This window comes from Adiantum capillus-veneris, chromosome 19 (genome assembly GCF_014529385.1).
Source record: "Adiantum capillus-veneris isolate H3 chromosome 19, ASM1452938v2, whole genome shotgun sequence".
Lineage (NCBI taxonomy): Eukaryota > Viridiplantae > Streptophyta > Polypodiopsida > Polypodiales > Pteridaceae > Adiantum > Adiantum capillus-veneris.
Window position 1 is genome coordinate 85,616,756 of NC_140949.1, and position 16,422 is coordinate 85,633,177.

A 16,422-nucleotide genomic window follows, 5' to 3' on the forward strand; every position below is an offset into this window, starting at 1 on the left:
CAATGCTCAATGGATACTCAAGGTTCCTTGTACATCATGAGAGATGTGCAAAGAACACACACACACACACACACACACACACACACACACACCACACACACAACACACACACACACCACACACACACACACGTACGCGGTGTTGCGCGCACGCGCGCACACACACACACACACACCACACACACACACACACACACACAAACAGAGAGAGAGAGAGGAGAGAGAGAGAGGAGAGAGAGAGAGAGAGAGAGATGAGAGGAGAGAGAGAGAGAGAGAGAGAGGAGATGAGATCGAGAAGAGAGAAGAGAGAGAGAGAGAGACGGAGAGAGATGAGAGAGAGGAGAGAGAGAGAAGAGAGAGAGAGAGAGGAAATGAAATGATATATTAACGTCGTCAAAAGGTCATTAATCTGTTACAAACTTGTGAATCTGGTACTGTGTGAGTACCAAAAAAGAGATACTAAAATGAATCTAGAAGTGCTACTAGCTGGAACTGTGTGGGGTATGCGTGATTACTGATTCAATGGGTGCCCAATGCAAGAGAAAGATACAATGGGTGATGAATCCATCCTCATCTGTACTCTAGATGTTGAGATAGTATGGCTTGAATCCTCTGTTGTAGTCTCCGTCGATACTGTGAAGCTCCTCTCCTCAGTCGTGGGCGTCTCGATCTTCCTAACTCCAATGCTCGGTCAATGAGAGTACCGCGGGTGTGAGTATGAGTTGAGCTTTGCAGTAGTGGCTTGTTCTGTATTTGTCGAATGTTTGGTGTGAAGAAATCAGTAATCTGTCTCTGGGATTGTCTCTCTTCAGATCTCCTCAGTAAACTAAATGTGTGTGTGTGTGTAACTCAAGTAGATACAGGCCAACACATCACTGGTCGTGATAGCTCATGGCTCTCGAGAAGGGTCTGAAGTGTCTCCTTCTCTGGCTTTGTATGACATAGGCGGCATATCTTGCTAGCTGCTAGTATCCTCTGAATCTACCAGTCTCAATCTCAAGCCGGTGTAAAGATGTCCATATATGACCAATGGCACACCGTAACTGATGATAGAAAGCCATCTTTGTGCCCAACTCCTGTGTGGGCTCTATCCATGTCCTCATGGTGTCCAACTAGGTTAGGTCTTGGCGAATGAGTCTATTCATCTCCACCCGTGCAAGAGACAACGATGGTGCATCAAGGGAGTATTGGAAGGAAGGCAAGCTGTCCATGCTGAAGCCATGTATTTGGAACCATGATGACATCTGTGCATACCAGCATGATATGTCTTCGTGTAAAGCTAATTGTATGGAGGACTCAAGGGCCAATCTGGCATATCTATCTCTGGTATTATCCCATAAGCTGTGCATAAAGGAGACTGATCTGGTGACTGCCTCTATCTCCATGGGGGGGGTTGCTAACTCTGCTCTATGATTTCGTGTGGCACGGATGCCTTGGCTCTAATCAGCTGAGAGATCATACATACCAAGGGCCTCTCCATACCTCTCCACCAATCCTGACCCACAGAGGATCCCCAAACCTGAACCCCATAGAGCATAGCTAAAGCTACCAAGGTATCAAAGAGCCAGAGCTTTGTTCAGGGTTTTTGGAACTGAACGTGCGAACACATCCTCTCCAATCCTCCGTAGGCCGCATTCGCTGTGGTCAATCTTGTCTCTGCTGCACCCCAAGATAAGTGTATGGATCTTACTCCATAGTCTCTTGACCATAAGTGAATGTAGGTGCTAATCTCCTGATCCACTGCGGTGTGGTGTTAAACACCATAACCTTGGTTTTACCAAGGTTTACACACAATCCACTATCCTCCACAAAGCTATGTAGTGCATCCAAGTGTTGCTGTATACCCTCTGGTGAGTCAGAGATCAACACAATATCATCAGCATATAACAACAATGGAATCCATGTCCCTGGGCTCCTCTGTCACCCTGTTTGTCAATGTAATAAAAAACCTCATCTATATACATACCAAATAGAGTGGAGTGAACTAAATTAGATATCCCTCTAGAGTGCGTACATGTCCCACCACTGATCTGTATAGAGCCATGATGCCCCAAATCAACTCAATGGGCACTCTCATCTCCTGTGGTTTGCGCATCAATTTGGCTATGGGCACCATGTCAAATGCTTTGTGGAAATCCACAAAACTACAATAAATCCGTCTCCCATAGAAATGATGTAGAACCGTTGCCTGAAAATGTAGATCATTGGGTACGTATGTAACTCGTTTGAGAAGGCAACCGCAAAGATTTAACCCCTCTTTGGATCATGTAAGTTTACAGATGAGGGTGAACCTCTTACATATAAAGAGGCCAAATCATGTGAGTTAAGCAGTAAGTGGGAGCCTGCGATGTAAGAGGAAATGAAATCCTTGTATGCAAATGATACTTGGGATCTTGTGCCATTGCCTAAAGGAAGAAAGGCTCTTCCTAACAAATGGGTGTACAAGATTAAGAATGTGGATGAAAAACCCAAGTACAAGGCAAGATTGGTTGCAAAAGGATATGCACAGATAGAAGGAACTGATTTTCAAGAAATCTTTTCCTCGGTTGTAAAGCTTACAACTTTATGTGTCCTTTTTACTCTCGTCGTGGTGCTTGATGTGGAATTGAATCAAATGGATGTAAAGACAGCGCTTTTGCATGGTGACATTGAAGAGGACATATACATGAAACAACCTGAAGGTTTTGTAGTTCCTACACGCGAGGAACTTGTATGCAAACTTAAAAGGGCTCTGTATGGTTTGAGACAATCATCACGACAATGTTATAAGAAGTTTGATACTTCTATGCTGTCTCAAGGCTTTAAACGCAGCCATGCAGATCATTGTTTGTATACGAAAATGGATGAAGATGGTAGTCCCATCATACTTGTTCTCTATGTTGATGACATGCTGCTTGCCGGGAAACATAAGACTAGTCTTGATGCTCTGAAACGTAAGCTAAATTCAGCATTTGGGTAATGCAGAGCATATTTTGGGCATGCGTATGAAAAGAGATAGAAAGCTGAAATTATTGTTTTTATCTCAAGAAAGGTACATTGCAAAAGTACTTGACAGATTTCTATGGGTGATGCTAAGCCTCTTGGAGTACCTTTACCTCCATACACTAAGCTTAGCAAGGCAGATTGCCCAAAGGATGAGGTGGCATTGAAAGCAATGAAGGGAATCCCTTATGCATCAGCTTGTGGTTGTCTTATGTATGCTATGGTTGCCACTCGTCCTGACATTGCTTATGCAGTGGGAGTTGTTAGTCGATACATGTCGAATCCTGGCAAAGCGCATTGGGAAGCTGTCAAATGCATTCTGAGATATTTGAAAGGTACACAATCAAAGTGTATTTGTTATGGCAAAAGTGACTTAAAGTTGCAGGGATATTGTGATGCAGACATGACAGGTGACATGGATACCAAGAAATCTACCAGTGGATATATATTTGCTATTGCTGGTGGTGCAGTCTCTTGGTGTTCTAGGTTGCAAAAAATTGTGGCATTCAGTACTACTGTGGCTGAATACATTTCAGCCACAGAGGCTTCAAAAGAGGCCATTTGGTTGGGCAGACGTGCAAAAGAACTTGGCATGCCTGCTCACGCACCCGGGTTGGGTTGTGATAGCCAAAGTGCTCTCTACTTAGCCAAAAATGCCATTTTTCATGCGCGTACCAAACACATAGATGTGCGGTACCACCTATACGACAGGTATTGCAGGATGGTCTAATCACCTTGACTAAGATCCATACACAGGATAACCCTGCAGATGTTCTCACCAAGAGTCTTACTAAGGCTCAACATGAGCATTACATACAACTGGTGGGAGTTGGTTAAGTTAAAGGCATCATTTATGCCTTTAAGTGGGAGGTTGTTGGGTTAAAGGTCCTAAATGACCTCTTATTGTACATTTTTAAACTTTTTCCAGGTTCACATTGAACTTGGGCACATTTTTTAAAGTCACTTATAATAAAAGTGGGATGGCCAAAAAAACTATTATTGTGGGTTTCCCCAAAAGTGAGCGTGCCCTCTCTCTGTCTCTCTCTCTCTCTCTCTTTGTGTTTTCGATTGCTTGCGCTAGCTCTTTGCTGCACCTTGCCCCCTCCTTCTTGCCCCAATCTTGCACTACATCGCGACGCGCACCTACCGGTACCCTCTGCTTCGCGCTTTCATTCATGACCCCTAGGAGAAGATCCGTGTGAAGCTGTGTTCTCGGCTCTCTACACTCCTCATTATACCAACTATTCTGAGGCATGGTCCCAGAACGGCGTCTCTGATTAGGTTGAGTGTGTGGGTATGCCTATGCTACTGTATCATGCAATGTCTCAATCAGTAAAGTGGTCATCTTTACATAGACAACTATAGATCTCCTATGTATAAACACACTCAGTTTGTGGTGTAAATGTATAGTAGGTATGTATCCTTCCTCCTGACACCCCGGCTGTACTATACTGAAAGGAGATGGAAAGTGTCAAGAGAGCATGATCCATTGCTACACCCATCGGTCTTGGTCCTACTGTGAAATTGTGAATGCAGGGGATGAAGCTCGGATGTGCGATGAACGTAGTCCATTGTGCTGGCCCCATGCTTGTGTGGAAAGCATGTGAAACCAGGCGCTCTAGGAAAACCTTGTAGGCCCTTAAATATCGCTAGACCATGTGTAGTCGCCATCTCCGCGAGATGTTTCCCATACTTTGTTTTCTATTTATCTTGTGAATGTCTATCAAGCCCTAAATATCCTACATCCAGCTCTCTAAGCATCTCCTCTGAAGCGTCATAGAAGACTGTCTGAGCATTGCCCGTATGGGCATTGAAGTCCCGTAGAAGGAGGATGTCACCATCCTTGAAATACTCCCATATGTGATTGTCTAGGATTGAGAAAGGTGGCTGAACTCTTAGGGGAAAGTAGCATATGGCAATGTATAAAAATCGGCTTGTGTCAGCCCTCAGCCTCACCCACATGTATCTAGATTCTAGTATGATCGTCTCTTCGTACAATGCATAGAAGTGGTTGTAGCTCCTCTCTGAATAATACTGCTACTCTCCCCAATCCTCTGCTCCCATGCTCAGATCTTTTGTGAGTCCGACAAGCTGTCTTCCACTTATATCGTGTCACATGTGGCATCATCTGTCTAGGGGCCTGATGACATAGTTACAGGGGACGGAGGGACGGGGCCTATGGACGCATAACGGCTGTAATCGGGCCGGGGACGGAGGGGAATGGTAGGGAACGGACGGATTCTCATCCGACCGGCGGGAACGCAGGCTGCCGGGGACGGACCGGGGACAGACGGGGACGGCCGAGAATAGACCGGGGCGGGCAGATTTTTAAAAGTTGAAAAAAAGTCTGTTTTTAATGGACAGAGGCAGCCAACGTCTATCTTTTTGGAGGGGCTTTGGCCCTTGAGGCTATAAAAGCACCCTTGGGCCTTTGGGTCTCTCAAGTTCAATGAAGGCTCAAGTGACAAGCCTCTCCTCTCTACCGTCTACTATCTACTATCTCGACTGTACGCCATAGGGTTTGCCTTCGGGTGCTCAAGCTCTACCCTTGACTCTTGAGTCTCTCTACCCACTCTCCCCCTCTTTTACCCTCTTAACCTTGAAGCTCTCCTCTACTGTCTCTTTACACAAGCTCTCCTCTTAGCTCTACTCTCTCTCCACCATCATGTCATCTCAAGCTAACTCCACTTCTCAAGCCGGCTCTTCTCGAAGGTTGCATGGATGTGCAAGCTATGCCTGTTACAGAGAACGGGTGGTGCAAACAAAGTGCGAGCCCATCTTCTTCATGAACCTAGTCATAGGTGAAGTTTTGCCCTCGAGTATCTCCCGAGGAGAGGTTGTAGCTTGTTGAGAAGCTCGCGTTGTATGAGGTCGCAAAAGCGGCCAAGAGAGGTCGGTTGGTCGCCGTTGATCCCTGCGCCACGACGACACCGTGAGAGCAAAGGGAAGCCAACCTTGACTCCAACTCTCAAGCGTTCAAGACAAATGCATCTACACCGTCCTCTTCCATTGCGCATCGCCAAAGCACCCTCAACGAAAATTGGAATCCTAAATTAAAGGAAGAGGTAGATAGGTCGGTTGCCCGATTCTTCTTCCACGACCACATTGCCTTCCATGCTTCGCGGTGAGTTTCCCTTGGCATATGCACATTGCAATCTCCCATTTTGTATTCATTATGGGGTCTCGACTTTCGACTCTCCATACTAACAGAGCATGCTCTATTTTGTGTGGATAGGTCTCCATACTTTCGAACCATGGTTACGAAAATAGGGGAATATGGCTCCTCTTATGTGCCACCTTCATCGGAGAGGCTTCGCACCACCCTCCTTGACAAAGAGAAGCTTGCCGTGGAGCAAGCGGCCCAAGCAACAAAGGATTTGTGGGAGACCAATGGCGTCTCTCCTTGTAGATGGATGGAGCGTCACCCGCAAGCGGTCCATCCACGGAGTGGTGGAAATGGAGCTTTGGGTCATGTAGTTACTGCCGATTGTTTTATCCTTCCTTCGGATTCCTTGAAAGACCTTTTCTCAAGAGGTACTAAATATAGGCTCCCTTCCTCAAACGACTCTTGCCTTCTCAAAGCCATAGAAAAAGGAATTTCTAGTTTCGTAGTAAAGTTTGAGGAGTCTTTAGGAGTTCAAGGTATTTTTACCCATTGGAAGTCTGTAATCCTCAAGAAAGCTTCTTTGAAATTAGCATCTTGCTCTCGGAACATTTCTTCAGGAAGGAACAACTTATCTTCTTCTGATCCTGATGCTCTTAGGAAATTTCATCGTGATTTTGTAATCTCTTATGTAGATAAGTGCTCTAATAACTTTGTTGTTACGTGCAAAAAGTTCTATTTAGAATGCTTGTTAGGTGAAGTAAATTCTTAGACTTACAGTGATTGTGATCTTTCAATGCAAGAGGTTATCTTGAAACATGAAGACTTTTGTAAGTCTTTTGGTTTCAAGTGCCAGCCTAAATTACCTTTTTATATACCGTTTGGAAGTTCCACAAGAACCCTATAAAGCCTAGATTTATAGCTGCTTCTTGTAACACCTCTTTGACCGAGGTTTCCAAATGGTTTAGTTATTGTTTCAAAGCCATTTTACCTAGCGTAAATGAATTGTGGAATAATATGCTAAAGGAAGCAGACGTACCTAATGATTCAAGTTGGATTTTAAATGATTCAGTAGGTGTGATTCCTGTTTTAAAGTTTTTGAACTCTTCAAGAAGCCTTAAGGAGAAATCTTCTCCTTTATGTCTCCAAACTTTTGACTTTACAACGCTATACACGAAGCTAAATTTGGAGGACCTTAAATTTAGAGTCAAGTCTCTTATTTCAAAAGTTTTTGCGTACAAGCTTGAGAAGGATAGGTACAAGGCATTGCTAGTAGAAAAGTCAGCCTTGAACTTTGACTTCTTATGGCTGAAAAATAAGAATGTAGATGTAGACAAAGGAAGAAAGAGATTCACCAGGATTGTAGATGACATTGACATCATATCTTGGTTAGATTTTCTTTTGGACAATTTGTATATAATCATCGGCGACTCTCTTTTCAAGCAAACAATTGGTATCCCTATGGGCACCAATTGTGCTGTTTTTCTTGCTAATTTCTATCTTTTTACTTATGAGTTTGATTTTATGGAGCGTCTTGTCCTTGCTAACACTTGCCCAATATTTTTGCACAAGTTATGCAATGTAAGACGCTTTGTAGATGATCTTTTTGTCCCTGACGTTCCTTCTTTTCAAGATTTTATGTACTTGAATTCGAGTTCTGTAGGCGGAGGGATTTATCCCAAGGAGTTTGTGAACTTAACTGTACCACAAATAGTGATTGTTGTGCATTTTTAGACCTTAAGATTTTTCAGACTCCCTTGAGATTAGAAGTAGATATCTATGATAAGCGCCTTGAACCAGAATATGCCAATCTAAAAATCATCCGCATGCCTCACATTTCTTCCAACATTTCTCTTTTAGCTAAGTACGGTGTCATTTGCTCTCAACTATTTAGATTTTCTCGTCTTTGTTCTAGTAAATCTACTTTTGTTGTCCAATCTTGCCATCTTATTTCTTTACTAGTTGAAAAAGGATACTCATTCAAAAGTATCATGAAAAAAGTTCGTTCATTTTTGCATCATAGTAAGTTTATTTTTAGTGTTTCTTCCTTTGGAATGTTCAAGATAATCAGTAGTAAATTCAATAGAAGTGGGGAGCTAAAAAGCCCACTTATTGTTTGACTTAATAACACCTTATGTTGTTGTTTTGATCTTTAGCGCTTCTAGTATTTTCACTATAGCTTGACAATTGCTAGCCTTTATCATGGCTGAGTATGCCCATCACCTCCGGAGGGTGATAGAAACTCAGCTCGTTGGTTTTGTAGAGTACGTTCAAAGCATGAATGACCTCTATATAAACCTGCACCTACTCTTGGGCACTGACGACGTGAGTAGGGATGTCATTGCTGTTGTCCAAGCTATGCATGATAAAGGTGATAATCTTATTCTTCCTGTTTGGACAAGCAGTGAAGTTGAGATCACATATTGTCAAGTTTGGTTCTTTGCTCTTCGTAGGTTTGTAGTAGTATTCATTTTTCGATTTCATATTTAGCTTACCTGAGTACTTAAGAATGTGTTCCGTTATAGGTTGTTGTGTGAAGTTTGATTTCTAGGATTAAGTTTTTAAGATGTCTTATCCTTTTTTTTGCTTAAAGTTGAGTACTTGTTTTAAGCCAAGTAAGTTGCGTCAACTTATTTTACGCATGCCTTTTCTGAAAACATTTTGAAGTTAATAATTTATCTGGTTTTTTTTCGAAGCAATCAAAGTGATTTAGTTAGTTAGTTAGTTTGTTTTTGGTTTTCTTTTCTTTTCGTGTGTCCGTTGCTTTTATAGTTTTATGAGTGCTTTATTCCCTCTTATAATTCGTGAGTTCAGACTATTCTGAACTTATGAAGGTATACTTTCTTCACCAGGGTCCATTGGAAGAGTCTCCCCTTATGATTGTTGTAGCCCTCTCTAGTAGAGGTCGTGGTTGCCCTATGGGCAATTTCATTAACTATTAGAAGGATCTTTTTCTCGGAGAAAAAAAAGAATGTTTAAACGTTGTAGTAAACTATCCCAAGAGACTTTAAAGATCTAACCGACGAGGAGAGTTGAACTCAAGTCTTGTTATTTAAGAGGGAAATGACATAATCAATCTCTCTCTCTCTCTCTCTCTCTCTCTCTCTCTCTCTCTCTCTCTCTCTCTCTCTCTCTCTAAAACAACAAAAAATACAAGAAATCCTAAAAAACAACAAGAAACGCTTGTGAAACCCTAAAACAGAGAGAATCAGCGTCGAACCCTAAAAACAGCTAAAAACAGTGGCGGAACCTTAAAAAACAAGAAAAAACAGTAATGAAACCTCTAAAAAACAGCAAAAAACTATGATGAAACCCAAAAAAATTAGCTAGAAAACAAATTCAGAATCCTAAAGACAGCCAAAAAACTTATTCAAACCCTAAAAACAGCAAAAAAGTAGTGAGGAAACCCTAAACATAGTGAAAGAGAAGTCCAAACCCATGAGAGAGAGAGAGAGAGAGAGAGAGAGAGAGAGAGAGAGAGAGAGAGAGAGAGAGAGAGAGTGGCATTGGCCTCACTCAGACCCCACAGGTGCACCTGTATCCTTCTTTGAGTACAGTGTCAGGATTGGAAGGTTAGCATTGATGAGACAGCAACCACAGCAGCCCACCCGTATGCGTTTCTGGTTACATTCAAGCCTCTCCCATGCCTATTTGCAACAGTTTTGGTCCGCCATCTGGGATTTACATGTGGCTCGTCGTATTTCCTTTTTCATGTGGATGATTGCTCATGCGGGACTACCAGTTGGGACTTGGTTAGCTACTATGGGTCATGATCCGTTATGTACTCGTTGTCCTTAGCGACAACTTGAGTCACCTGCCCACTGTCTTTGGTCATGCTCAGCTTCCCATGTAGTGTGGCTTGCAGTTTTCTTTCTACTCAGCAGAACAGGTGTTCAACATGGATTTCTCACTTGGGGATCTGTCTCATGGTTGATGCCGATGCCTGGCCCGCATCTTTTCTACGAGGGCTCAGCCACAGATCCAGCCTTCATGCTTACCTCGACTGGTTATCGGCGAGGGACTTTGGCTATGCTACCACAGATTGCTTGGCAGGGGGATACTCAGACACGTGACGCAGTTTTTTCAGTCATCACTAGTATTACACTATGGAATATATGGAGAGCTCGTTGTCTTCACATTCTTAGTGCGGCTCCACACCTCCATTAGGATATCCTCACTGCCATTTGGCTGGACATCATTCACACCCTGATTTGGCAGTGGGATTCTTCCTCAGGTACATCTCGAGCAGCCGAGGCTGATCAATTTGCCTTCCTTCGGCGTTGGGCAAGATCCCCACTCTTCTTCACACTGACAGGTGGTTAGATTACTTGGCATTATGCCCCTCCTCAGTGGCTTCTCCTCCACTCCTCACACCGGCCACCATGAGATTGTTCTAGTCGAGTAGTCACTGTAGTGGCGCTCCTCCTTACATTCAGCTTGTACACCCCACGTGATAGGCTATTTTGGCATCCTCTGGGTTATTTTGTACTCAGTAATATACAACCTTGACTTTTTCCAAAAAAGAGAGAGAGAGAGAGAGAGAGAGAGAGAGAGAGAGAGAGAGAGAGAGAGAGAGAGAGAGAGAGAGAGAGAGAGAGAGAGAGAGAGAGAGAGAGAGAATTAGGGGTCCCAAACGCCCCTCCAAGGGTCCCCTTCTCTATCACTAGAGGTGAGAGATGCTGAGGTATTGAGCGATAGGTCAGAAATGCTGAGGTATTGTGTGTACTTGGTATTGGTATTGAGAGTACTAACTTATGCTTGAGATGTGACCCTAGGGTCGCTTAAATATGGGATTATAGCTGTTGGGCAAGGCCAATAAAAATCCCACAATTTCTAAAAATGTCGCTTATTAAGGAGTTAATAAGCTCACTTATAAGATGTGCTCCACATGTAGATAAATACCTAGGTTGGGTGACAAAGAATTAAAATAAAGCAAGACCCGCAGCTGATAACGTGGCAGCTTCCGAAAATCATGTGACAGTGCTGACGTGGCAGGCCGTACGGATTTCCGCATTTTGCGCTGGCAATTGTTCGGGATTTCGTGATTTACGCTGGCAGCTTTTTGGCATTGCTTTTGGACGAGAAGCTTTTGAGTTTGAAGGATTTTCATGTAACATGCTTTTCATAGGCCAAGGGCCTTTAAATATGTGCTAAGGGCTCATTCTCTGGCATGCTTCCTGGAGAAGGTGCAGAGTATGGAGTACCGGATTGTACTGTGTCGATGCGATATAAAGAAATACAGGTTTGGGGCCAATACTCTCTGGGGTGGAATTTGGCCACTCCGTGTCGCGTGTCATCTGTCTCTGTCATTTCAATTGTTAAGGAAGTGCTAAAAGTTTGTTCAGTCTGCTCTTTTCTATTGGCACGTGGTGTTCGTCTTGTTATAGTGGTATCAGAGCTTTAGGTGTGTGCGTTTCTGAAAGCATACCGGTCCTACCAAAGAGCAAACAGAGCAAACCGGCACTTCCAAAAGTCTATTGGAAGTTTTCGCGCTCCCGTCTTCCGTCTTCATCGCTCTGTCTTACATGGCATAAGCCATAAAGAACCCAAGACGTGGAAGTCATGGATTCGGTAGAATATTTGCAGTTTTTGCTCAATGAGCTTCATGGCATTCTTTCGCGGCATCCTCAACAGAATCTTCCGATGCTGCAAAGTTTTCAACAATTTTTGATCTACATGTTACCTCCTTTGACGCCCCAGGTGGTACCTCCTTATCCGGCACTAGAAAGTACGAGAGCTTCCAGCTGGCAACCTTCTCAGTCGTCTGTTCCGATCAGGGGAGTGGATACCCTTATTATCCATACCCGAGATATGCGCCTAACCAACTCGAAGATTTCAAAGATGGCGGTACGATAGTCAAATTTTCCACTTTTTCCGGGGTGAGAGATCGCAAGAAAGCATTGCAATTCCTACAGCAATTTCGACAACATCTATGCTTTGGGGAACTATACAGAAGAATCCAAGATTTCTCGAGGAGCGGGATTTCTTAAAGATAATGCGATGCAATGGTGGAGTTCAATCGTGACACAACCGCATGCTCCAAGGACGTGCCAAGCTTTCAAGACAGTTGTTGCGCGTAGTTACATGACTTCGATGTTTGAAGTCCGGATTTTGGTAGAGTGGGGCAACTTGAAAATGCTTGCCACCAAAACCATGGACGACTATAACCAAAGGTTTCTTGACGTATACCTTCCTATGTCCTTCTTTAAGTTCATTTCCTTGGAGGACCAGTGCAAGCGGCGAGCGCTACACCATTGGACTACCATCACCATTGCAGAAATATTGTCTCTTCAGGCAAGTCTCTACCATGCAAGAGCTTATGGACCATGCCGCGGTCGGCTACAAGCTCATGAAGGGAAAGTTGGAGTTTACCACAGAAGAACCTCCGGCCACTAGCCAGAATTCCCGACAACAATGAACAAATTCTCAGGAATCCCCGTGAAAACCAACCTCAACGCCCTCGTCTGGGACACACCGTAAACGAAACGCCTTGTTACAAGAAGGCCGATGCTTCTCATGTTTCCAAATAGGGTATACATTCAATACATATCCTGAGCGAATCTCGACGTCCTCAGTGCAACCTTCTGCTTCCACGTCAGACAGGTCCATGGGGCCACCTCCGGCCAAGAGGGCTAGACTTGCTATTGGACTAGTACCCGATAGTTATGGTATGCACCTCGAGAGTTTTAATGAATTATGCAGAGCTTATGGAAAAGTCAATGGCTTGAAAGCACTTATTTTCTTTGGCTATGGAGAACTTCAACCATCCAGAATTCTTGAAGCAGATACACTTTGAGTATGATGTAGATGGTGGACAAATTAAAGCTGAGCTAGCCACGAGGCAAACTCAGAAATTGGTACCGCTCATTGGTGCTCTTCCAGTAACTATACGAGATTATCATGGAAAAGCCGATTTCCACATTATGAAGTTGGGCAATTGCGACGTTCTATTGGGCATGCCTTGGCACGACAAGAATGATGCAACTCTCCAGGTTCGGAACCGAACCATCACTGTGATGTAGAAGGGCAAGCCAATTGTCCTCAAAGTTCGGTTGTCCGAACAAAGCCATGAACGACCTCTCTAGTTGTTTTCTAGTTTGACACTTCTGAACATTGTTTGAGAAAGTATTGTTTGAAGTTTGTTTAAAATGGATGCTATCTGTTTTAAACCTGTCTTGGTACCGATTTGAATTATTTGACTTTGGTTTTAATACTAGTTTCAATGATTGGTGATTTTACTCTTGGGTGGAGAAGCGAGAAATATTGTTTTGGTATTGTTTGAACCTTGGAACGACGCATGCCGATGTCTGGGGAACGTTTCGTTGTATGCTTGACGCATGCCGATGTCTAGGGAGCATCCGTTGTATGCTAGAAAACCTCCGAACGACACAGGCCGATGCCTGGGGAGCGTTTGGTTGTATGCTTGAACCTCCAAGCGATGCAGACTGCGGTCTGGGGAGCGTTTGGTTGTACAGTCCTTTGAGCTCATGGCCCGGACCTTTTTAGGTTAGTTGCGGGGGAGTGACGAGGTAGTCGTTGAGTAGCTTCATACCGCAAACTGTTTGTCTCGGGGGAGTGCTCAGCGGCGTTGTTTGTTGTGTCTTGCAACATGCATATGTGAGCATTTGTGTTGGATTGTGATGTGCCAACCACGGAATATTCCTAATTGGATGAGATTGCTTGGGTATGTAATTTTAGTGCATCAAGACAGCTGTGCAAGATCAATGTGGTCTGGGTGTGATGACTAATTTTACTATGCTAGCATATCAAGAGTTCCGAACTGGACGAAAGGAGAAGCCAACTCCTTGATCAAAAGAGACGAAAGGAGAAGCCAACTCCTTGATTAAAAGAGCCGAAAGGAGAAGCTAACTCCTTAACAAAAAGAGCAAACTGATTGTCCCCCGGAAATTTTCGAGCTAACTTGAGTTGTTTTGCAGATATGCTGTAATCGCGGACGATTACTTTCTTTCAAGAAGGGGGGATGTCACAAACTGCTGACATGTCAAACCCCTGAAGAATGGAGCCAACTTGCAGATCTCGGCCGAGGGGCCTAAACCCTAAGAAGAATAAGTAACAGAAGAAGACCTACCAACCTATGGGGATCCCGTTCGATGGGGCCCCAAGTGACATAAAGAATCAAAATAAAGCAGGACCGCAGCTGATGACGTGGCAGTTTCCGAAAATCACGCTGACAGTGTTGACATGGCAGGCCGTACGGATTGCATTGGCAGCTGTATGGAATTCTGTGATTTATGTTGGCAGCTTTTTGGCATTGCCTTTGGACCAGAAGCTTTTGAGTTTGAAGGCTTTTCATGTAAACTGCTTTTCATAGGCCAAGGGCCTTTAAATATGTGCTAAGTGCTCATTCTCTGGCATGCTTCGTGGAGAAGGCGCAGAGCTTCTTGGAGATGGTGCAGAGTCTGGAGTACTGGCTTGTACTGTGTTGATGCAATATAAAGTTAATACGGAAAGGGGCGCCAAGGTTTGGGGCCAATACTATCTGGGGTGGAATTCTGCCACTCCGTGTGGCATGCCATCTCTCTCTTTCAGTTCAGTTGTTATTGAAGTGCTAAAATTTGTTCAGTCTATTCTTTTCTATTGGCTTGATGCATTGTACCTTCATTGTCTTCTTGAAGTTCCCTCCCCAGTTTTGGTCCTCTGGATCCATCTTCAGCAAGCGGATTGATTTCTATCTTGGCTGATCGCTCCTTGTTGGCTCCATTACAGTTCTCTGTTGCTCCTCTTGTGGCATCCTCGTGCAGTTTCTTTGGTGGCTTTAGTTGCCTTTCTCCCTCATCTTCATCGTCAACTTTTCCCTCTTTTTGCCTTTTGCTGTCTGATCATACCAGTTGGCAGGCAATGCCCGACGTTCGAGCTCTTGCTATGGTCAGATCAAACCAGTTGGAAGGCAATGCCCGATGTTCCCTTTCTTTTCACCGCTGGTGGCTTTTGGTGGTTTAGCTTTACAGTAATAGAGTATGCTTTTGGTGGAATTGCCGATCTTTTAGAGGCTGCTGTCATCCTCTCCCCACTTAGCTTGCTAGTGCACTTTTTACTCTCTTTAGGAGAGGTTTTTTACCCTAGCTTCCAGTTTTCTATAGGTTGCCGTGTAGCTAGTTGTATCCAGATTTCACAGTTTCCAGATTGTTGCCTTTGAGCCTGCTTTCTAATCAGTGATGTCCTTGTTCTCAGAGCGTTCTGAGGGATTTTCAAGTAATAGAAATCAGCCCCTTTCTATGTGGAGAGAGAGAGAGAGAGAGAGAGAGAGAGAGAGAGAGAGAGAGAGAGAGAGAGAGAGAGATTGAGAGATTTTTGCATTGACTTGGTGGGTTTTGGTTGTCAGCTGGAGTGCTTAAAATGTGGACACACATGGTATTCATCAAGAGATTCGATAGCAGCGTTGTCAATTCAGACGGTGAGTCCGAAGCTTACAGTTGGTGCAGCACCGTGGGCTACCTCAAAGTTTGATGAAGTAGAGAAGGATCTGATGAGTCCTAGAGAAGGGGGCCAAGCAACTCAGGAAATCCAAACAGCAGCAGAGCAGACTGATGAGATACCAAGGGTGCCGACTGAGAACGTTCACAGTACGCCGGTTCCAACTGAGGTTCAGGCCCCTGAACAGGTTCATAATAAATTAGAAGAGATTCGTGTCGATGAGTTTAAGCCGTGAGCAACAAGGGAAAAGCTGAAGATCAGATCAGCTCTTGTACATATATATACTTGCCTTTTCCTTTCTTGGGTCTTTTGAAGTCTATGTAGTAGTGTATCAAGAGCTTAGCAGTTGGTTAGGGGCCTTGGTTAGCAGTTTTAGTGGGTGGGAATACTATAGACACTGCAGTTTAGTGCAATGTAAAGATTTTAGCTTTACGGTAGTCTAAAAGGCATGGGATTAGGTTGTAATTACCGACGTACTGACAAAAGGTTCTCATCTCTGTATCAGCACAGTGACTGAAAGAACTAAAGGCTCACCGTGGATTTTTACATACTCACAGCATGGGTACAATGACAAGCACGTGTAGTTGTGCATGCTTTTAAGTCTGCACACATCCAGCCAAACACCCCACCGTGTTTTTGACACCCTCACTTTTAGGTGGGATCAACGATTTTCATTAGTTGGTAGGCAGCGGGATCAAGCAGCGTTAGGGTAAGAGTTTGTGAGCGGGTTGTGGTAAGTTGTAGTCCTCGGAGCGCAATGAGTCAGAAAGTTTTGTTTTGATTAAACCTATTGGATGGCCCACATCGTTCACGAATTGTGAGCCATTGATCCTTCTAAAGAAAGAGTGTCAAATCATAAGATTGCCTACAGGTGTGCATCCGCACACGTCTGTCCGCATGCAC

The 16,422-nt window shown here is 44.0% G+C and overlaps 1 protein-coding gene across 2 annotated transcripts in view; it reads left to right on the forward strand.

Annotated features, from left to right (window-relative positions):
- The window catches only part of LOC147434400 (protein REPRESSOR OF VERNALIZATION 1-like), a 111,395-nt gene extending 95,320 nt beyond the window's left edge, over positions 1 to 16,075 (forward strand). For both annotated transcript variants that reach the window (XM_086490873.1, XM_086490874.1), the window contains exon 8: positions 15,428 to 16,075. In XM_086490873.1, coding sequence (XP_086346999.1) covers positions 15,428 to 15,754 — 327 coding nt within the window. In that variant the 3' untranslated portion in view covers positions 15,755 to 16,075. The remainder of the gene's footprint in view (positions 1 to 15,427) is intronic.
- Positions 16,076 to 16,422: the final 347 nt, after the last annotated feature.